This window comes from Strongylocentrotus purpuratus, unplaced genomic scaffold, assembly GCF_000002235.5.
Source record: "Strongylocentrotus purpuratus isolate Spur 01 unplaced genomic scaffold, Spur_5.0 spur5_scaffold_15, whole genome shotgun sequence".
NCBI lineage: Eukaryota > Metazoa > Echinodermata > Echinoidea > Camarodonta > Strongylocentrotidae > Strongylocentrotus > Strongylocentrotus purpuratus.
In genome coordinates this window covers 30536309-30561090 of record NW_022145600.1, presented here as the reverse complement: position 1 = coordinate 30561090, position 24782 = coordinate 30536309, and the positions used below count along the sequence as shown (strand labels likewise).

The window sequence follows — 24782 nt, the reverse complement described above, 5'->3', positions numbered from 1 at the left end:
CAGGAATTTTTGGCATCCATGATGTCAAAACTTACATTCAGCTCCTTATAATAATTACTAAATTGTAATATCATTATTTCTTGAACATCATACCCCGTAAGCCTGATACCACACTGACGACAGACCAAGCAAAGGATTACTTTACCTCAAATGGCCAAAAATTGATCATTACAGTCACTGTTGAGATGGTTTAGCGGCGAACTGAGGTACGACTTACCTTGTAAGCAGCTTGTCTCATGAACTGCTTGGCTGGTTGTTTCCAGATAGCAGGTACCGTCAGCACCCATCTGATATCTCTAGGGTCCACCTCACCATCCATAGACTGATCACATAGTTCTTCTACAGCATGGTCATGGAAGAAACGCAAAGAGTGCTCGAAGACAGTAGCAGCTGGGAAACCCTTACCATTGGCTGCCTTGATCTCTGTCTTCAAATTCAAATTCTGTGAGAGAATGATGATAAAGAGAATGATTTGTACAGATTAGACTTCATTCATATATATTACATATTTTTGTTAACGAGCCAGACCCCCCATCAAGGAAAAAGAAAGAAAAAAATACCATCCACAAACAACCTTTTTTTATTATGGATATTCATGGTAATAATTGCACACAATTTTTAAGGATCAAGTGATTTTGATGACTGGTGGCTGGTAACTTGCCCAGATCTATCTGGAAATTTAGGCTATGAATATGAGAGATAAATGTTCTCATAAAATGTAAACATGTTTCATTTCCTATTGAGAGAAAAACTATTTTTTTCCTTAAAATTCAGGTTCTGCGTCATGACATGAGGGGTGATATAAATGTACATGGCGTTGAAATAAAACTGTCTATAATATAGTCTATGTTAAGATTTTAAGATATAAAGAGTACATGGAATGGTAAGAGATCAAATTGGTTAAGAAGCTCATCTTAAGAAGCCTGAACTGAGGCAACTTTCTGACAGAGTTGGATCACTGAAATGAAAATGAAGAACCGATTTACTATATTGTATTCCAATAGTTAATCCATCTGACCAGATTCATTTGTGAATGTACTTTGGAAAATATTAATATGTCACAAATTTTTAGAGGTTTGACATGTATGGCAGGCCTTTGAATCTATTGAAGATATTAACAAATGCTCCAGCACTTTATTGAAATCTTGATCCCGGCAATTTCATTTCAGTGGATTTCATGACATGGCCTGGATTTCCCCATTCTTTATAGGATTTCTTGACTTTCAAATCTTGTTCCCTCCTTAAAGCATTGCTGTCAGGATTAAATCTGACCCAGGTGCTCGGCCGAGCAAGGTCAGTTATGGCAAATCTTTTAGTGTGAAATTCAAAACCATACTTTTCTCTCTCTTTTCTGTTATAATCCTTGAGGTACGAATCAAAAAGGGGGTGCAGGCATGGCATAAAGAGCTTTGCATTGTTTTACCCTGATAGAATTCCAAGGTTTGATTTACACTCAGGTTCAGCTGAAGTGAATAGGTCTACATTTCCAGTATTAAATGCTACTTTTCCTCAGGGGTTAGGTTATTTATTACCAGAACTTGAAATCTGCTTATGCAGAACAAGGTATTATTTCTGAATCTGTCATATTGGTAATGTTGGTCTTCAGTGCAGGCAGGTAAAAAGATCTAGCTTTCTCAAACTGATACCTAGTCACCTTTCCCTGGTCAGACACACACTAGAGCAGATATAGTGTTCAGGAATATACAAGAAGTGGGAGAATATGTTTGTCTTAGATCCTTGGTTAAGATATAAGAGGGTTAAGATATAAAAGGGTTAAGATATAAAAGGGCCAAAAAGGGAATATTTTCCCAAAGGAAACAAACAAAATAAGTTTACAGTTTATTAAAGTAATTTGCTGGAAAAAACAAAATTCCCACAGAACAAAGCGATGATATTTCAAAATGGCGACGAGGCAATAATGAGTGCATGTGTGCGAAGCAGGCTCTTAATTAGCATCTTCACAAGACTCACAAAGTAAATTACAAAATTAAAAGGGACCAGGGAAGGCTGGATCTTGATCTAATCCACTAAGCAGTCTGAACCCTCAGAAGAGTCGAGCACACTGCGCGAGCATGAAGGAATATACATCCTAAAATCAAACTTTTATAGTACAGAGTGGACAAAATTCACACATTTATTCAACCTAGTACAATCATATTTGTGTTTATGTATGTCTGTCAAACCTTTACATTAGTCAATATGGGTCAAAATATGATAGAAATGAGAATGCATATAGCTCAAAATATAAATCAGTACGTAGTCTATTGTGAGAACCCTGTTGAAACTGGAGATCATCACAGCATCCAAATGGTACTATTTTAGGAATTTTTAGGGCAGTATTATTTGTAGAGATTTATGAGGTCATTGCAAATTCACTGGTGTCAAATCGTCCTTGGAGTATTATAACAGGAAAATATGAAAACTACTGCACTCAACATTGGGTACCTGGAGAAGTTTATATGCTAGAAAAGCACTGGCTTGAAATCTTAGATTCGGATAGTGAACTTAATGTTCTAGAAAATCTTAAGTCAAGAGAAGACAATGAGCCCACTGTGAAAATGATGTAGAGGTTTATCCCAATATATAATAGTTGAAAGAAAGGAGAATTTTGGTGTAATATACACCTGGTTTATGTGCAATTTCATATTTATTGCCAATATAGAATGCATAACAGGTATGCAACTGATCTAATGTCTTTTTTTATTTTATACACCATTTACTATCATCAATGACAAGTATTTGTTTGGCATAGAACAATGAAAGAAAAAGTGCATTGTTAGAATGTCAGCAGTCTCCATTATAAATTAGGGCCTGGTTGTCATATGAACACTTTGATTAAACATCACATATTTCATTTTCACTTCAGTCTTTCAAGAAACTAAAATGTTTACATTTTGCTGCTATTTTGTGGTCTCCTATAAGCAAATATGTAAGCCTAGCTTGTTAATATGTTTCATATTATGTTGAAATACTAATGAAACATAAATTCCTGACATTCCACCAAGATAAATGTGTAGATGAGTAGCAAATTGCCAATTACATGAATGCCTTAACCATAAACTATGTAAGTCATAGGCCATATATATCAAATTATATTCTGAAGCATTTTTAGTACTATTCACTGCGTGTTGACATTGAAGTCAAACAACTAATGGATCAGCTGGAGTAAACTGATGGTCAACTGCAATGTAGTAAACCGTGCTGCCACAACACAGCTTGAATATATCTTACTGAGTTGGTCCCTCAGGCATAATATAAACAAAACTACCCTACTGCAAGTGGAGCTAACCCTTCATTCATTCATGCTCTTCCAAACACTGCATTGCCTCCCTCTGCAGTTCTACTTCTGAAAACACATGTATCCATTATATTGAGAAAGAGATGATCTTGTTCATAATGGTGGTAGTACAATATACATGTAGTATGTGCACAATCATCATTATTAAGTGATAGTAGTGACATTTAGGTTAGTATTTGAGGAATCCTGAATTCCTGATCATTTTCACCATATCAATCTATGATAAAAGACAACTATACATTACTACATTCCCATAAGATTAGGCTCCTCCCCATCCAGCTTAATGCATCTCTCCATTCATAATCAAGGTCAATATAAACACTCTGACATAAACACTAGACCTTATCTCTTATCTCCCCATAAGATTATAAGCCTAAGATAAATCCCATTGCCATTACTCCACAATTTTCCACCCCATTTGAAATATGCATGCTGTCAAAACCTGGTGGAGCTGTAGTCTGTTGCACTGGTTTTAAATCATGCGGACAGTATTGAGTGGAGAAGGAATAGAATTACATGTTGAATGCTTTGCTTATTTTTCCATGTTTGAGGTCCGACCTATAAAGCTTAGCTCGGCCGAGGAGTCCTCTGGGGAGAGCGATCAGGTTCTCCACGTCTCCATGGCCATGTAGGCTCAGGATGCACTTTTTTTTTCATGCTGGGAGGAGTTCGTATCAAAATAGAATGATGTAGGATCAAACATACGTGGAATTGTCTAAACCATATCATAATAACGCAAGTACTGGATATGAGCACCAAGCCAGCGCTTTATTCACAAGATGTGAATTGGACTATCTCTATATGGAACTTACATACATAAAACTACAAGCTAAATAACTGCATCATTCTTTCTTCTTCTACACTAGTTCTTTCTTCACTGCTTCCCCCCCCCCCCCCCCATTTTTTCACTGAACTAGATGTGGTCCATTTGGCCAAATAGGAACTGGGTCAGTTGTCTTGGGAACAAAATAGCTTTAAGCCCATGTCTTTTGAAAATTGTATGTGCACCATTTCTTATTTATATCATGATCTACATGTACCACCCCTACTCAAAACTAAAAAATAAAAATAAAAAAAGAGAGGGGGGGGGGGGGGGTGGGGGGAGTGAGAATGTACCTCAAATTCAAGATAATTATCATAACATTTGCATCAATAAATGCTGGAGCATAACGTAGAAACACACCTATCAATAATTCTATCATCTGTTTTACTGTGACCATTCCAAAAATATCCAGAAAAATAATAACTGCTTTATACAATCGTTTTTCTTTACTTCAAAAGTAATGTTAACAAATAGCTCCAGGGAACCATGTTTTCAGTTCCCAACATCTACTCCTATACGAAGATGATTTATTGGAAACAGACGGGTAGGTAGACAAAGATATATTCCACACAAAAAAAAGTTTGATATCAGTTCAACTACAGCCTGTGTTAAACAGTACTCAATGGAAGATTATTCCATGTATGCCTCAAAATCTACTGTAACATAATTAGGAAGCAAATAAAAACTGATTCCTTATTTCTGACCACAAAACTTCTAAGCTATAAATATAAATGTGAAATACGTGTATAAGTCTGGAAAATGGTGAATATTTGTGTGCTATTTCCAGCAAGGAAATGACTTTCAAATTTTTAGTGATCAAAGTTTTAGTCCGAATGTCTCATCTTGTATCCCCTGAATGATGGAATACAACAAAGAGGAGAGGGACTTGATCCCTACAGTCAAATGACAGTGAAGAAGAAAAAAAAAGATTTATGAAGAAAGAGAGAGAGAGAGGGGGGGGGGGTGGTGGTAAATAGACATTAAACAAATGTAGAGAAACCTTCTTAGGTGAGGCATATATCTATTCAGGTTCCCAGCAATATCTCATTTGACTACACTTTTTTTCTCCATTTTTATTTTATTTTATCTAGAAATAACAAAATGAGAGGGAATAGACTGGTAAGGGAGGGGGTAAAATGGAAAATAGACAAGGATGAATGAAAGTTCATAACTCCTATTCCCAAGATAATAAAATTCTGATATAATATTCTGGCCCTTGCTCTTCCCCCATTATCTGGTCATAAGAGACATTCCATAAATAGTTTCATTTCAGTTTCTTGAAAGCTCTCCAAACTAAGGTCAAAGAGCTCTGGAAGGAATCTCAACATTTCAATATTTATGGAAACATGATACAGGCACTGATACCTTTAAACATTTTTTTGTTGCTGTTTAATATGTTGAGGTGTATGTGCAGGTAAATTGCAGATGAAACAATGGAAATCTTTTGTCAAACAGTGTAATATATCATCATTCTTGCCCATGGAACAAACAAACAAGAACAAAAACAAATGAACTAAAATTAGAGAGTATATTAAATTGAAAACAGACAAGGAATGTTTTAATGATGACAGTAAAAATGGGTTTCTTACTGGGTCTCCATGTAAGGTGAGCTTGAACTTGTCAAAGTACATCCACCTTATGGCTTCCTTATGATCCATATCATGATAGAAATCCCTGGCAGTGAACCCGAAGGAATGGAACTCCCCCTCCGGCGTCAAGAGCAAAGTGGTAGGGGTCTTCATATTGGTCACGCCCGGATCTCCGCCCTCCCACTTCCTCATGATGTGCACATTCTCCGGCTCGCAGGTGAGGCTGTAAGCGTACCCGCTGAACGTGGTTCCAAAGTCGATGGCTACCACCACCCAGAAGGGCCTGCTCTCGCTGATGGGGGAGACGGGTATGGGTGTGGCTGGTAGGCTGTTGATGGCAATGGCGGCATCTAGATTCATGGATTCGGGTGTGGTCGGTTCCGAGTTGGCCAAGGCACTGTTGTTCTTGCACAGTCTGCCATCTACTGTGACACTGGTTTTGACCGGAGTGCTGGTGATCAAGTCATTGGCATGGATGATTGGAGAATCTGAGATGCAGAAAGATTGAGAAGAAAAAAAAACAGAAAAATGTAAACAATAGCAAATTCCACACAAAAATTCATCCATTTCCATTACAGTGTCACTTTTAAGAAAAAGAAACAAGGTATAAGTAGTTTCAAGGGGTAGTGAAAAATAACACCCAACCACAACTGACTCTTTACAAATGATGCACTTTTCAGCATTACATTAAATTTTTTTCTAATCTTATTAGTCCATCTCTTACCGACACAATGTCCCTGAAACAATACATATTCATTGTCATTGTCTCTTTCTTCAAACTTTTGTCTTCTCAAATCTGATTCTGGTTCAAATAATATCCTCTTTTACTAAATTCAATATCTATCTTCATGATAGAATAATCTTTCTGTAAAACTCCTGGAGACATCTTTGATGTATTAAGTGCTATATAAAATTATAAACCCAGAATATTAATGTTATAATCAAAATGTCTGCTGAGAGACAAGAAGTTATATCCCTCAAGTTTGGGCTAAAGCTCTTTTGGCTCATGACAGACAATGTAGGCCTCTATCTGTCACTACTGTTTGAGTAAAAAGAACCCCAAATTTCCTGAAAACAGGAACAGGGATAAACAATCAAACGTACAAAGTATTATACAAAAATGTAACATCACTACACTAAACATTACAAAACTGTACTCTTACTTGGCAGCACCATCATGAAACTCAACAGACCAAAAACAAATTGTCTTCTGGACCGTGGAATATCAATGATGCCTAACGTATGTGGTAGTATGTAGACAAGACTGAACAAAATGACTGTATACTAACTTGATTTATATTCATAAGGCACAATGCCTTCTCAGAAGAGAGTGAATATTAAACGATATGTTTGCGTTCGTTGCAGGCTTCAATTCTAAACCAAGATTATGAATATGTGATTTTATCTTTAACTTACAAATGAAATACCCAATGCATGAGGGGGACAAGAGAGATGGTTGCATAGCATACCAGATTTGTTAAATTTGTCGGAGAAATTCTGTTAATTAATGAATTATTTTTGTAACTCTTAGAAAAATGAAATCAGTATAAACTCTGAAAGATGTAGACTAGCACACAGTAGTAGACTGGTAACCGAATCAAGCTCATAAACCTAGAATAACTTGTGTACACCAATCCGCATTCCAATGGGTGGTAAATTAATGCCCTTTCTGTCAGCAGAGTCTTGTAACCACGGCAATCAACAAGCTTGAAACATAAGTATGGGATAATTGTATCAACAGCAACACTTCAAACTCTCAAACCGCAATCAAGTGTAACGATACGTGATTCATTGAATATCAAGTAGTATGCACACATTCTAGAGCTCTAGTTTCATACTTTTCATTCACATTTTCTGCTACAATGCAGGTCATTTATTAATTAATCATACAATGAGAATGTTAATGAGTGTACTTTGACACTGAATATATTGTTCTGGTATTACGCATATATTGATAGAAGAGATGTTGAAATGACAGGAAATGTGTCATGCATTATTACTATCTGAAAGTATTTTTGTTTTCTTCTATTATGCAGGTCCATGTAATATAAACCTTTGACTTGTTTGGACTATGAACTCTTTGCTTTATAATGTACAGATGGCAGACATATTCATAATAATCAAATACATCAATAAATCCATTGATCATCCATCTGTGAAATGCCTAATATTGTGATAACTCTCAATACATTACATCAACAGGTTTATTCACTATGTTCATTTTTTATGTACAAAAGTAAATTTCACTTACTCTAATACTAAGATAATATGAAAAAGTAATATCTTCAGCCCTCATTATTTCCTCCAAATGCCAGTACAAAGCACTTATTATCCTAGGGATGAAAAGTAATACTAGTACATGAAAAACACCAAAGTGTACAGGTATGCAGATATTCATTTTGGTATAATATGAAATTATTTACAATCAAACAAATTGCATTTCAATTCTAGTCATAACAAACACTGTTAAAGGTATTACAAAGTTTTGGGAATATTTCATCAGGATTGGATCATGAAATTTAAAATTTGCATTACTATTGTGAAACATAGTGTTAGAACACCCAACTCTAAAAAAATTGGGCTCTAAAAAGCTTTTGATTTGGAGTAATTAAAATTTTAAAAAATAAAAGAATTTACCGGTACTCCCGGTAAATTTGGTATAGCTCCCTCTCAGTTCGAAAATTTACATGTCATCTGAACAGCATAACACATATATAGCACTATTATCAAAGTGTAGTAATTAACATGTTTTGACACCAAATCATATTACCAGACTTAAACAATATATATAATCATAAAGATAATTATTTTAAAATCGAGTTGCCTTAGTGTAAGATTTTTATACTGTCTCCCAAATTTGAAGAAAAAAAACACTTGTCTGTACACTGTAATCGCTATATAAATTTTTATAATCGATCGGACCGCCGCCATCTTATTGTACTTACGTACGTTAGTCTATGTATTTCCTGTGCGGGCCGGAATATTCTGTGTTGTTCTCTTCAACTCATTTTTCCATTTCCCTCTCTTAATCGTTTCTGTGTTTTCAACTTTGAAATGCATTTGTTATGGCTCGACTTTGATAATATTGTTGTTCGTCAGCTCTGTGAACGAACGCACACATTGCCTGTATTTTGGTCAAGTCAGTCAAGTGGTCGTGCGAACTGCAATGATCTGGCATCCCTGTGCATGTATTAGGCCTACGTATAGTACATGTTACGTGTGTACGTGTATTAGTCTATGTGCCGGATTGGCCCGAAGAATTTCCTAGCACATTTTTTTTTTTAGGGATGATCTCAAAATACTCCCCAAAGTCGTTGTACAGGGACAGTTTGGGTAATCATTTATAGAGAGAACGTATTTTGCATTTCTTTATTAAAAATAAGGAAGATACGTTTAATCTTACAAACGAAGATTAATCAATAATAAGGTTGACTTGACGTTTTCCCGAACAGTCGATCATGTGTATACTGCACATTCTTATTTTTAGATCATCCCTTAGTAAGTTTACGAGTACGTTTTGTTTATCCTGCTAAATGACCTCTGGTAGAGGTCAGTAATTGCTACACGTGTTTGGGCTATGGTTTGGGCTAATCTCTCTCTTTCCGTATAATTGAATTATATCCTTCGCCTCCCGTCTCATAACCACGGTCCATGTTATAACACTCTCCCTTGAAATTCTCTCTCTCACCAAGGAGTTACTACACTCCTTGCTCTCACTCTCTCTGTCGCTTCTATATCACTCTCATCTCCCCCTCTCTCTTTTGTATCTCTCTTTTGTATCCCTCTCTATCCCTTCTCTCCTTTCTCTCTCTCTCTCTCTCTCTTCTCTCTCTCGCTATCTTTATTTCTCCCATTTTCTTTCCCTCTCTCTTTATTTCTCTACCCCATACAATTCTCTTTTGATGTTTATTGTATATATATATATATATATATATCTGTCTCTCTCTCTCCCTCTCATCGCATCACCTCGTTCATCCCCTTCTGTATCATATTTCTATATCCATATCACTTGTTAGTCTCTCTCTCTGTCGGTCTGTGTCCGTCTGTCTGATGACTGTCTCTCTCTCACTTACTATCACCATAGTAGGTCAATGATATCAACCCTTCATCTTTCTTTCGATCCAACTTTCTCTCTCTCTCTCTCTAGAAGTTCTCATTCGCGTGATATAGGACCATATTATTTTTGTTTAGGGTTATGAGGATGATATAAATATATGACAAAGATAATAATAATCACAATAACGAGAGAAGTTCTCATTCACGTGATAGGACAGTAATTTTTGGTTGGAGTTTATGACAACAATAATAATAATCACAAAGACGATAAGAGTTCTCATTTGCGTGATAGGACCATATTTCTTTTGACGGGGTTATGTAAATGAGGGTGATATAAATATATGACAAGAATAATAATAATCACAAAGACGATAGAAGTCCTCATTCGCGTGATAGGACCATATTTCTTTTGTCGGGGTTATGTAAATGAGGGTGATATAAATATATGACAAAGATAATAATTATCACAAATGCGAGAGAACTTCTTATTCACGTGATAGGACAGTAGTTTTTGGTTGGATTTTATGACAAGAATAATACTAATCATAAAGACGATAGAAGTTCTCATTCGCGTGATAGGACAGTATAGTTTTTGGTTGGAGTTTATGACAAGGATAATAATAATCACAAAGACGATAGAAGTTCTCATTCGATCGATAGGATCATATTTCTTTTGTCGGGGTTATGTAAATGAGGGTGATATAAAATATTACAAATATAATAATTATCACAAATGCGAGAGAACTTATTATTCACGTGATAGGACAGTAGTTTTTGGTTGGATTTTATGACAAGGATAATACTAATCATAAAGACGATAGAAGTTCTCATTCATGTGATAGGACCATATTTCTTTTGTCGGGGTTTTGTAAATGAGGGTGATATAAATATATGACAAGAATAATAATAATCACAAAGAAGATAGAAGTTCTCATTCACGTGATAGGACTGTAGTTTTTGGTTGGATTTTATGACAAGGATAATACTAATCATAAAGACGATAGAAGTTCTAATTCGCGTGATAGGACAGTATAGTTTTTGGTTGGAGTTTATGACAAGGATAATAATAATCACAAAGACGATAGAAGTTCTCATTCGATCGATAGGACCATAATTCTTTTGTCGGGGTTATGTAAATGAGGGTGATATAAATATATGACAAAGATAATAATTATCACGAATGCGAGGGAACTTATTATTCACGTGATAGGACAGTATAGTTTTTGGTTGGAGTTTATGACAAGGATAATAATAATCACAAAGACGATATAGTTCTCATTCGCGTGATAGGACCATATTTCTTTTGTCGGGGTTATGTAAATGAGGGTGATATAAAAATATTACAAAGATAATAATTATCACGAATGCGAGAGAACTTATTATTTACGTGATAGGACACTAGTTTTTGGTTGGAGTTTATGACAAGGATAATAATAATCACAAAGACGATAGAAGTTCTCATTCGATCGATAGGACCATATTTCTTTTGTCGGGGTTATGTAAATAAGGGTGATATAAATATATTACAAAGATAATAATTATCACGAATGCGAGAGAACTTATTATTCACGTGATAGGACAGTAGTTTTTGGGTGGAGTATATGACAAGAATAATAATAATCACAAAGACGATAAGAGTTCTCATTTGCGTGATAGGACCATATTTCTTTTGTCGGGGTTATGTAAATGAGGGTGATATAAATATATGACAAAGATAATAATCATCACAAAAACGAGAGAAATTCTCATTCACGTGAGTGATAGGACAGTAGTTTTTGGTTGGAGTTTATGACAAGAATAATAATAATCACAAAGACGATAGAAGTTCTCATTCGTGTGATAGGACCATATTTCTTTTGCCGGCCGGGGTTACGTAAATGAGGGTGATATAAATATATTACAAAGATAATAATTATCACCAATGCGAGAGAACTTGTTATTCACGTGATAGGACACTAGTTTTTGGGTGGAGTTTATGACAAGAATAATAATAATCACAAAGACGATAGAAGTTCTCATTCGCGTGATAGGACAGTATAGTTTTTGGTTGGAGTTTATGACAAGGATAATAATAATCACAAAGACGATAGAAGTTCTCATTCGCGTGATAGGACCATATTTCTTTTGTCGGGGTTATGTAAATGAGGGTGATGTAAAAATATTACAAAGATAATAATTATCACGAATGCGAGAGAACTTATTATTCACGTGATAGGACAGTAGTTTTGCGGTGGAGTATATGACAAGAATAATAATAATCACAAAGACGATAGAAGTTCTCATTCGTGTGATAGGACCATATTTCTTTTTGTCGGAGTTATGTAAATTAGGGGGATATAAATATATATGACAAAGATAATAATTATCACAAAAAAGATAGAAGTTCTCATTCACGTGATTGGACAGTAGTTTTTGGTTGGATTTTATGACAAGGATAATAATAATCATAAAGACGATAGAAGTTCTCATTCGCGTGATATGACCATATTTTTTTGTCGGGGTTATGTAAATGAGGGTGATATAAATATATATGACAAAGATAATAATTATCACAAAAACGATAGAAGTTCTCATTCATGTGATAGGACCATATTTCTTTTGTCGGGGTTATGTAAATGAGGGTGATATAAATATATGACAAGAATAATAATAATCACAAAGAAGATAGAAGTTCTCATTCGCGTGATAGGACCATATTTCTTTTGTCGGAGTTATGTAAATGAGGGTGATATAAATATATGACAAGAATAATAATAATCACAAAGACGATAGAAGTTCTCATTCACGTGATAGGACAGTAGTTTTTGGTTGGATTTCATGACAAGGATGATAATAATCATAAAGACGATAGAAGTTCTCATTCGCATGATATGACCATATTTTTTTGTCGGGGTTATGTAAATGAGGGTGATATAAATATATATGACAAAGATAATAATTATCACAAAAACGATAGAAGTTCTCATTCATGTGATAGGACCATATTTCTTTTGTCGGGGTTATGTAAATGAGGGTGATATAAATATATGACAAGAATAATAATAATCACAAAGAAGAAAGAAGTTCTCATTCATGTGATAGGACCATATTTCTTTTGTCGGGGTTATGTAAATGAGGGTGATATGACAAGAATAATAATAATCACAAAGAAGATAGAAGTTCTCATTCACGTGATAGGACTGTAGTTTTTGGTTGGATTTTATGACAAGGATAATACTAATCATAAAGACGATAGAAGTTCTCATTCGCGTTATAGGACCATATTTTTTTTGTCGGGGTTATGTAAATGAGGGTGATATAATTATATGACAAAGATAATAATTATCACAAAAATGATAGAAGTTCTCATTCGCGTAATAGGACCATAATTGGTTGTGGTTCATGTAAATGAATATGATAATACAGTACGTTTGGCAAGGATAATAATAATCGTAAAAACGATAGAAGTTCTCATTCACGCGATAGGACCATTGTTGGGGTGTATGTAAATGAGGATCATATAAATGACAAAGATAATAATAATCACAAAGACGATAGAAGTTTTCATTCACGTGATAGGACCATAGTTTTTTGATGGGGTTATAATGTAGATGAGGATGAAAGAAAACAAGTCAAACATGCAGTGCAGAGGAGCACAGGCGAAGAGAGGGAGATCGAGAGGGTGCGAGAGGAAGGGAAAGAGGGAACAAGAGAGAGAGAGAGTGACAGAGAGAGCCTGGGTCTATATTTCGGAGAGAGAGAGAGGGTCCATGTGGTGAAAATGATTTTTTTCGAAACTTCCAAGGGTATAATGAACATTACATCGAACTTCTGTAGGAAAGAGAGAGGGGGTGGGGGGGGGGGGGGACAGAGAGAGATAGAGAGAGAGAGAGCGGTATCTGGATAGACATATTTATTGTATTTCTTTCATGTTTATCTGAACGATTATGTGGTCATTCATTTTCAAATTGCTTTCTTTCTGATATTCTTTTCTGAATGCATTTCACGGATATAACAATTGGAAAAAATGATAAGACTTCATGTATCCCGTAGGCCTACTTGAAATTGTCTGTTATAAATGTATATCAAAAAGACTGATCAGTCGAAGCTGAGACTAGATTGAGACGGTTGCGGAGGAGGGTTTACGGGTACGTCAAACCATAGGTTTATGGTCAAACTCATTCTGCAAGGAGATTATAACTCCCTTGATTTGTGCGATACAATCCTGAGCGGTACTTGCTCTCACACAAACGCACACAGAAGCTGGTACCATGGAGCTATAAAAAAGAACATGGACCGAAGCCATTCGAATACAGTCGCTTCCCGCCGTGGAGCGGGGTCAGCGCGGTGTCAAAATTGCTGTTTGTCTTCTGTCCATGCGGGGCGAACGTAACACAGTGTTTCAATATCGATTATACCATGAACCATTTACAACAGTAGATGGCGCTGGTATACAACATCATGAGCCGGTTTAAATACAGGCAGCTTGGAACTAATAATTGATTTATTAATTACTGTTTAATTCACTAAAAAAAAAAAAAGTATTTCAGCGGTGGAGATTGGTTAAAGATATTCCTATTGCATCTTGTTATAACATCAAAGAGTTTCAGATGAATTAAATATTTTTACCGAAACTTTGTAATACCTTTAAGAACATTTTTAAAATATGTTCTTCCTAAGGTTTACTAGCCATAATTTTGAATGAACAAGTATTAAAGTATACAAAATCTACAAAAAATCTGATAAAAGTAGCAATATCAACGTTTTAATCATTAATTTTTTCAAGAATGACATAGTTCTTTTGGGGAACAAGTCAAGCCCATCTAACATTTCTTATCAAAAACCTAGTGACCGAACCCAACTTCAAGTTCATTCAACTTTGATACCTTCCTTGCCACGCTCTGATATGCATCACAGTCTCACATTAAAGACTTTCCATTTCATTGACACATGATTTGTTTTATCTCATAACAATTATCTCCTATATCATCTCAATGAATCCACAAGAGAGTCACATAGTTCAGAGAGTTTCATAGTGCAGAAAGGGTATAATAATACCGCTCTTTGTTTTCTGCACACGCACTGTGGTATGTCATCATAGGGAGGGCGACGACTGAATTCAAAGGAAGATAATAAAAACTATGAAGTTGTTGGTCACGTAGCTCTGCATACATCTGTCACAGTGATAATGTGGCTGGATATAGCTCACTTTTGTGGACAAAGATGTCTGCTCAAGATAGTTAGATAGATAGATAGGGTTGGCCTAAATGTTTTGCAGGTTGAACCTTTACATTCTAGGTGCAAGAATGACATGTTTAATGCAGATGAAATAGTATCGGCATAAGCAATAAATGCGAAAAAAGAATGTGTCGCCAATCCTTTCATTCATTATAGCAAAGTTTTCACAAGGATAATAAATCTTCAGCTTTTTTTCCCCTATGATGATTTCACAACCATTTTGACTGATCAATAGCTTTTGATCAGATCTGAATTGATAAGTAAAGATAGAAAGATTACAATACATTATATGAAACTAAAAGATCTAAGGTTTCATTGTATGCACAGTGGCAAGAACAAACAATATTCAAAGTTCTTTCCATAATTCAGAAGTAATCTGTGAATGCTAAAAAAAATGTGGAATTCGTGTTCCACAGATCAACAAAAATATCAATGAATTTCACCGAGTATTTTATCTTGATTCTTGAAATATCAATTTGTATCATCTTAAGCTAAGTTAATATATTAATTGATAATCATTCCATCCCCTCACGCTGATTATCTATTAATTAATTCAAAGAAATTTCATGCAAAAATTGTATGAAGAAGTAAAACCAGGTCATCGGGGTTCACAGCATTATGCCCCCCCCCCCCCCTCCCCCTCAAATCTCTTCCAAGCAACATCAATGCAACATACCGGTCATTATCCTGTAAAACTTCTGATCCATCAACGCAGAACATTTGCATCAGTTTAACGTCAGAGAAACATGACACACTAATGTTGCATGCTCACGTTGATATCAAAATAAAACTTGATCCAAAAGACGTATTTCTATAGTATCATTTTCACAAGAGCAAACTTCTGTAGTCTAGACATAGAAACTGCAGGAAACTCTCTAGGTTATTCAATCTGGTAGAATTAAGAGTTTAAACTACATGTAAGGAGATTATTTCTGTACAATTGGCAATGTTTTGACTTTCTTCGTATTCTTGCATTTCTTGCTAGTATCTGTCATCATCAACAAGTAAATTACAATAATCACACTATCAATATATCATTAATACACAGCTCCACACCATTATAAATTAATACATGATATTGAATTAAAATTATAATAAGTACGAATGAAAGGAAAGAGATACGTTTTCAAAAATTTCTTAAATTGGTCTAAAGAATTAGATGATTCAATGAAAGATGGGATATTGTTCCATTCTTTGGATGCTGTTACTTAGGGTTGCAGTAAATGTGCGATCACCACCTTTGCCACAAGTCTTTGAAATGGTAAAAAGACAAGGGTCCCAAGAAAAGTGAGGATTTTAAATCCAATATGTTCAAATAAAATGACTTTGGGCGATTTTTTCAGTACAGATACAATTTCTTCCCTCCATTTGACACCACAAGACTATTTGAAAATCCAACCTATCCACCTCAAGCGTACACAAGAGCATTATTAATTTAGGGCACAAATCGAAGCAAATTGCAAGTAGTCTTCATAGTGTAATAAATGCCAGGGAATCGCAGATACTATAGTGTGTGATATTCATCTGATTTCATGCATGTCCTTCTACAAGGGAAAATATTACCACTGAATTGACCGGGACCTGTATAAACTATAAACCCAAGTCATCAGTTACAGGCCAAACAGTTACAAGTTTAATGCAGGTCTAATATTGAGTAATCTATCAAATCCTCAGTACAGGTATACAGAGATATTGGCACTTTGAGTTCCATCTGTGAAACATGCAGCTGGGAGACTTTATGTTAAACCCTTTTTACTTCCATCAAATCCAAAGCTCAATATAAACTTCCTGAAAGATTTCCAATATCTACAAAAAGGTACCATATATGTGACATGCCAAAGTCATAGAATGATCAATAACACATATCATATTTTGAGGGTAGTTTTTAACAATTGCAGAGTCTGATAGAGACGACTAGAGGGGAACATGCCTGGCCCTACAGGCTGTGGGCATCACACCCCTCCCTGGAGCATTGTTTGTTTGGACTTATTGCGACCTCCCCATGGCAACAGGGGTCAAATACTTTATGATGTCAACCAGTGTCATTTTCTTTTTCTTTCACACTGGAATATATAAATCTGTGATATGATGAAGAAGGAGGGAAAAAAAATCCCAACGTGGAAGTTTAATTTCTTTTTTATTAACTGGAGGAAAAAGAATGTGGACTGTGTTTCACAATATGTTATAAAGGAATGGACCAAGTCATCTCGTTTTATGAGAGAATGGATTATTTTTTGCAATAACATAGCGCCATTATTGTGTAAAGCAATTACTAGGTTCCCACGAATGTGATGGAGGTAGAAAACTATAGTGAATTTTCTCAACATAGATAAGCTTCATCATATCCTTAACATATAGTAGATCAACATTGCCAGAGGTTCCAAATCACAGGTTGGTTCTATGTAACTTTGTAAGTTTCTCATAGCTGACATTTGACCTCTGGACATGTGACATTCAAAACAAAATAATTATCATTCTTTACACCTATACTCGGCAATCATATTAATCTAACAGGAAGTTTAACTCTTTGGTTGAATAAATCTTCATAATGTTACCTTCCCACAGTATTTCAATTGCCACTTGACATACTGTTCCTCATAAAATATGGCCAATGCCCTTTTATTCTATGATGATACAACTTCAGTGCCTAACTGTATACCTATTCTACATGTGTCTTTGGTATGTGTATGCCTTAACGCCTTCCTATTTCCATACAAATCTGGTTTCTTCCCTCGTATTTAGTCTTCTCAAGTCAATTCATCAACTGCATTCTATCGTGAACTGATCACACTCACAGCTATAGACCCTTGCATCTTCATTTTAGTCACTCTTCTTTCAAAATCGACATTTGGAATATTTCATGATTTTCTGTACACTTCTATATATACAGACCTTTACCGGTGCTACACTTCAAGCAGGCCATATCTCTTCAGTTCGGTGCAGATGCTATTGTTTACGATGCCCTGGACAAACTGTCACTTCTCCTACATTCCACAGATAGTGTGGTCGCAAAGACGCCACAAACAATGATAGTGATATACGGCATCCTTAATCAGATCACAGCTAATCATGACTGTTCCTGAGCACGGCACAGATAGGAGGACTCTGGATACGTGTACGTAACGATCAAGCGCAGGCGTAAATTCACACGGCAAGAGAACTCTCGACTGCCAATGATGATGATGATGATGATGATGTAGATGGAGCCAGAAGACAGCTTTGCACCGTGCAGAAACAAAGTTTAAATCCCCGAGTGCAAATCCACAACACGCCAAACTATTTCTCCTGGCTTCAAAAGCACACAAATGCAGTTCTGCAAGACGCCCGGTTATAACTTACAATGTCAATGTTAGCATGGAGAGAGGGGAGAGAGAAGTTCATAGTTAGAGCTGGAATACAGTGAAGCTATATTGGGCAGGGCTCTGGAGCTGGAGTGGGTGAAGCGGGAATAATTAGTCTCAGAAGAAAAAGGGGAACGGCTCTGATCTTAACTTGAGGGCTCAGCATGTACGGCCGACTAACATTCCACAGCTAGCAGTCATCATGGCCGCTTCCAGTACATGACTATATGTATATTATGCCGACTTTGGCCTTGTTGCCCAATCAAGTTACTGTAATGTATGTAAACAATTTGTCTAAATCTACAAGGGACGGGCATGTGTAGGCGGCGATTTGGACATGGGGGTGGAGAGAGAGAGAGAGTGATTGATGATTGTATATAAATATTGCATGAAAAAAAGTAATGAAAATACAAAGGAAAGGAGAAGGTAGATCCAGGGTAATCCAGGGGTAGGCTCCAAGTGTACGTAACTTGACAATTCCATAAAAAGAAACAAGGAAAACATGAACAAGGAAACACATAAAGAAAACAAATGAGAAGAAGAAAGAGAAAGACAGAAAGAATTAATAAATGAAAGGGAAAATACATAAATTTAGTAACAGGAGGAAAATACTACTGATTTCAAGTATAACAATTAAAATCATAAATGCTCTTTCAGTCGTGAATGCCTTTTCCAACCACTGCTAGATAATTTGCAATCTTTGCAACCCTACTTAATATTTATTACAAGAGAAAATTTTGATAAATATTTGCATTGAATTTACATCCTGCTATTGCCTATGTGCACAGAAAATTGTAAAGAAGTAGTCAGGGAAGTTTATAAGTTTTAGGAATATAACTTGAAGTTTTCCAAAGGTATCAATAGAAAAAGGTAGTTTCACATGTACATGAAAGATTGTCCACAATAATAGAAGCAAAAGAATAAAACAAGAAAAACAAACTGAACAACACTCCCTCCCCCCCAAAAAAAAAAATACATATAAGAATATGCGTTGCCACTTTCATTTTTAATTAATTGACACAAATGCACTGTAAGTACATGTAGTGTACTCCAGAACACATAGCATGCTGTCTACTTCTGATGTGAACTGATTACATAATCAATCAATCAATCAATCAGTCAATGAAGCTTTAAAACCCACATAGCATGGCTCAACACTAACAGGCACCTGGGACACATTGGTGCCCAAAATCTAGGTCTAGTCCCCCAACATGTCAAAATTTCTACACAGGGCTCAGTGCATATGTAGACCCAGATTTCAATCTGGACCCCAACTTACAAAAGTTAGCAAGGAGCCCTGCCTATAGAAAGCACTACCTGTATATTTAAACTTTTTTGCAAGGGCATGATACAACAGGTGAAATGAACTTCTCTATCTTTGGTCATTACACATAACATGATAATTTGAGCCACAAATTAAATTTGAAGTCATGTCTGAACAATTTGTATTTTGCCATCAGATTCCATCACTATGTTAACATGATTTTAACATGAACTTATCAGACAGACAGGTGTATCAGAGTGTGTTTACAGCCATCTACCATCTGTTACATTGGGAAATATTGTCTACTGAGAGCTAAAAGAGGATTAACTCCTTGTATCCGCGAATGAGCTAACACCCTTCTGGCTCTCAGTAGTCAAATTGATCATGGCCTGGATTTTCTTGTTCTTATCTTGACATTTGAACCCTAAGTTCCTAATTCGAAAAACATCAGAACGTGACATTCTTGCACCGTGACAAATGCTTCAAACAGAACATGCCTTGTTAGAAATAACCACTTCACCCAATAAATCAATTCATGATTCATGAAATAAACACATTATACGGCAAGAAAGTGCTACTCATGCAGATACCTTGAAGGTCATTCGTATCTTATATTTGCCAAATTTCCACAAGGAAAATAGGTGTATATACGAGAAGTTAAAAATAGCAAGTTTGAGTTTTGTCAAATTATGTCAATTTCCGTTTCTCCACAGTATCCAAATGTCATAAAGAATTGAAGAGTTATGTGTTATTCTGCACATTACAGAGACTCTTTGTGTACATCCCACTCAGAGGAATGTTGGGCACCAAGACTCCAACAGGGCACTTTGTTTAAGAGTCAAGGTATGAATGTAAACTTCATATAACAATATATAGAATCTACTGCCATGCACAGCGTGTTACATTTTTTCATGTTACAATCTAGATCAATTTTAAACTCCAAAGGAGACAATTTCAGAAGAACCTCGAAACTATTGGGTGAAATTGCTGAAGTTTTGTCAAGACACTGAACTGGCCTTGCCAGTTTAAAGAAGATTGAAATACAGGAGCATGAAAGACATGTCATTGTCATGATAATAACATATTTGATATTGAATCAGATATATTTATGGGGTTGCACATGACTTTGTAATGGGTGTGTCAAATTCAACTTTCACCAGAGGAACACCCATTTAATACATCAATAAAGAAAATAGGTTGTGGAATAGCAGATGAGAACAGACACATTCATTGTATCCTTCTCCCCCCCCCCTTTTAAAGATTCGGCGAGGCTTTTACATTTTATAAAAATCTTTACATATGAAACTTTGTTCCTATGGGTTACCAAAATCTGTCCGTGTAATGATTTAAAAGACAATAATTTGTGAAGTATATATCTGTTTGGATCGAGGAGGGCATTAACTCATATCATTTGACACAGAGTTAACGCCCATGTAGCTCTAACTTTCTAAACAGCCAATACCCTTTTATGCCAAGGAGGCATGGCTATAAATAAAAATAAGAATAATGATTATTTGTAAAGTGCCATATCTCTTTTGCTAAATGCTCAAGGCACTGGGAGTGTACAAGAAATATACAAACAATTTCAAGTTTTCTATTTAATATCTGGTAGGTTTTCATCTGCAAAATGAGTGAGTCTGTTTGTTTAAAATGATAATAACAACATGAGGCACATTTAATTTTCTTGTTACCCTCATTAATGTTATGAGCAAATTCTGTAGTGTACCTCAACTTCTCTTGAATATTTTATTTGGGTGAAAGTTTTCAAAAGGTTACAAATATCAAAGGGATTATATACTCCATAGGTGGGTTTGTTACTGCATCATGACCGAAAGGGCCTTGCAACTTTAGTTTCAATATCACCACAGACAGTAATTAGCAATGCACTTGGTATGCATCCTGTATCGATGGTACCGAACCGTACCTGCCCCAAGCTGATTAACATTGACTTTGGGGAACCCAGAGACAAGAATAGCTACTCATTACAGCTAATTGGATTACAATGTAGAGTGATTGAAATCAATTATCTGCTATAGATACACCAATTGTTTACAATTCCAAACAAATCTGGACATATGTAAGATGACAAGGATTGTTAATGATGTACTATTGATAGCTAAGAAGCTTACATACGCTGAATTCTATTAGTACCGGTACACAAAGTAAATCTCAAGTTCAGTGTAACAAACATTGTAAACAGACAAGTTGAAGATTTTCTAGCAAGCAAATAAAAAATGAACACTGACATGAAAGTATTTTGCCATTCGTATTGTAAATTGGGTATATTACAGTGACAGAGTGCCTGGGTACAGCTTTATATAAGCTTTTAAAAAATATAAATGGTGAACTTTTGGCCTATGGACCTCCAGCAAATGGATAATTGGCCTCTTTTCCTCTCTCCCTCTATCACTAATTACCAGATCAATATTAATGTTGAGTATGTGCACAATTCAATACTGCACAATGTTTTTCCATGTATATTGATAAGGCTTATGGTACACCATGTGAATATGTCCATTCGTTATTGACAAACAAGTTAAATAGATAGATGGACAACAGTACCTTGCAAATGAAGGGAACAGGGCTACCCCTACTCCTCTGATAATCTATATATATCCAGCCGCTTTACAAATGGACAGGAGGCTAGGAGGCTACTGGTTTACCCCCCCCCCCCCTCCCCCACCCCAAGCCTCCTTACAGTCATCACTTTACCAATAGACAAGAGGCTACCGATCTACCCCTCAGCCCCCCCCCCCCCCCCCCACCAGCTCCCAATCAAACCCTACACTACACTGTCATCACTATTTTCATCTCCTGCTGGTCATTTATGAAACCCCTGGGCAGATGGTCAAACATCAATATTTATGTTACAGTACAGGGTATTAGAATTCCCTGTTGGGTGGAGTATGCCAGGGTAGACAGGGAATTAGCCATGAATCAATATCTGGGGTTGATGCTAAAGAGATTTAACAATGCACATGTAAGCCTTATATAGACCTACATCAGCTGATACATATATCATGGGCTACGCTATATTAACATTGAAATAATCATATAACATACTTGATTCAAGGATTTCATTTAATTAAACTTAATTTTCAATACCAAGAGGGAACTTGCATTTTTATTCAAATTACCCTTATTTTCATTAACTTTAACTATCTTTGCCAGTCTATGACCCCCAAATGCTTTTGGACGATTTGTAAAAAAAGCAAAAACTAACGCTTGTAAAATGGTTAGTAGTAAAAGTCAATGGATGTTCGGAAGAGCTAAAAGAAATGTGTTGCTATTGTTTACAGTGTATTAAATACCTTTAAATATGCTTACATAAAGCCATAAAGTATCAACTGTGAGCCATAAAAAGATAGGGTCAGTGTCAAATTATGTAAGGTACCTAGAACTTCCTGCATGTTTGCATGCATGAAGTAAAACATTAGTTAGGCCCCTGCCCCTGGTTTGCTAGTCAGCAAGTCGGATCACTGAACAGACTAGAAAGATGATTGATGTCTTCCAATTCCAAATGCACTTTCTTTACTTCAAATCGAAAAATGAATTATTGAAGTCTGAACATTCTGATTTAAGGCAACTGTAGCCATTTTAAATGAGACGAGGTTGTGAATGTCAGATGTCAGGGAATGACCCTGGAAATCTGCAATGATTTGACCCCTTGTACCCAAGGCATACCAGTGATGATCCGGTAACCCTGCAAATCATATCTCTCCTTTCAGCTTCAAGATATGATATTGATTATTGTGATTTCGGGATTTGGTTGGGTATAACTTAGTATAACTATGAGGAGGGAAGGGATTCGCATGAATGGATGAAATAGTAAATACATTTTCAAGGACATTTCAAAAAGTTAAAATATATGGTAAACAAATGATACTAAAGTTACTACCAAACAGATCGGAGGGTACACAATTAGTTGAAAGACCCATACTTTATTTGTCATGATGAGAAAGAAAATGCATCTTTGCAGAGAAAATTCAATAATGTTTGAAAGGGGGAATATTGATAATTCTGTAAGAGAAATAAGAATTCTATTGGTATCTAAAGGGGAAGTCCGTTGTGATATTTAGTTGGTTGAATGCAAGCAGAAAAAGAAGAGAGAAACAGACCAGCGAAAGTTTTAGCAAAATTTCATGAAAAATAATGAAGCTATGAATATTGTTTAAGAATTATTATTTTTTTTTTTAATATTGTGTTTATTGAATACTGTTTATTGAATATTGTTCATTGTTTATTTTCATGGGGGTGTCCAAAAATCAAGAAATGGGGTATAATTTGTAATTTTACCTTATGCCCTCTTCCAATAATGTGATTTACTGGTCGCTGATAACCTGATATTCAAATTGCATTATTTACTGGCTTTATTTAACAGGACACCATTTCACATTAATCTCCAGGGGTTCTCATGAAATTGGGCATGAACATTAGAGAAGTCATTTCCTTCCTCTTAAATAATGTTCTACACATCATTCCATCAAATGAACTGAATCAAGATTTTCTGATTTATTTTGTTCTGAGTTCTGACACCTGATATATCACTAAGGTGTCTCTGGCTAATTCATTGCCTTTAACAGTCAGTGTCTCATGACAGAAGTGAGCAAATTTTTGTGAACATCCTGAAAGCACTTCAATCGATTTAAACACAATTATTCCCCAGATCTATAAAGACTAGGAAAACTTTTGAATATATTAAAGGAATGTATATTTAAAATCTGGAAAACTAAAAAGAAACATCAAGGTATTAAATTCTAGAAAAGTTCATACAAATAAAAAAAAATTAAAACAATTCTAGAAAAGTTGTCTGTATTTACCAAAAGGGCTTGATACAAACATGTTTGAGAGGAATCATCATTTGGATGTACATATGGTTCTTATGGTTATTTCAAAGATAGAATTAATTTACAACACCAGCAATAGTTTTACTCCATATCTATATCATCTTTATTCGAAATTCTCTTCCAGGCTTCCTTCTCAAAATATCATGAATACAAGACAAAATATGATCCTTGATCATGGATTCTTGATACAGTATTAGTAAAATTGAATGATGGTTACATTTTCGTAATCTCCAGCATTCGTTTTCATGTTTATGTTCACTGGCTTTAGGGCAATTATGTTTTCCAATTTTCAACTGCGTCCTGGAAAAGGGGTTTCCATCACCACATTTGGGGAATGATAGGTGACA

General features: G+C 35.6%; 1 protein-coding gene across 1 annotated transcript in view; it reads right to left on the bottom strand.

The window, feature by feature from the left end:
* Window positions 1-24782, bottom strand: part of LOC105441784 (neuroblast differentiation-associated protein AHNAK-like) — a 47520-nt gene that overhangs the window by 10214 nt on the left and 12524 nt on the right. Inside the window, exons 2-3 of the mRNA XM_011673239.2 lie at window positions 5711-6198; window positions 218-442 (exon numbers count right to left, since the gene is read on the bottom strand). Coding sequence (XP_011671541.2) covers window positions 218-442; window positions 5711-6198 — 713 coding nt within the window. The remainder of the gene's footprint in view (window positions 1-217; window positions 443-5710; window positions 6199-24782) is intronic.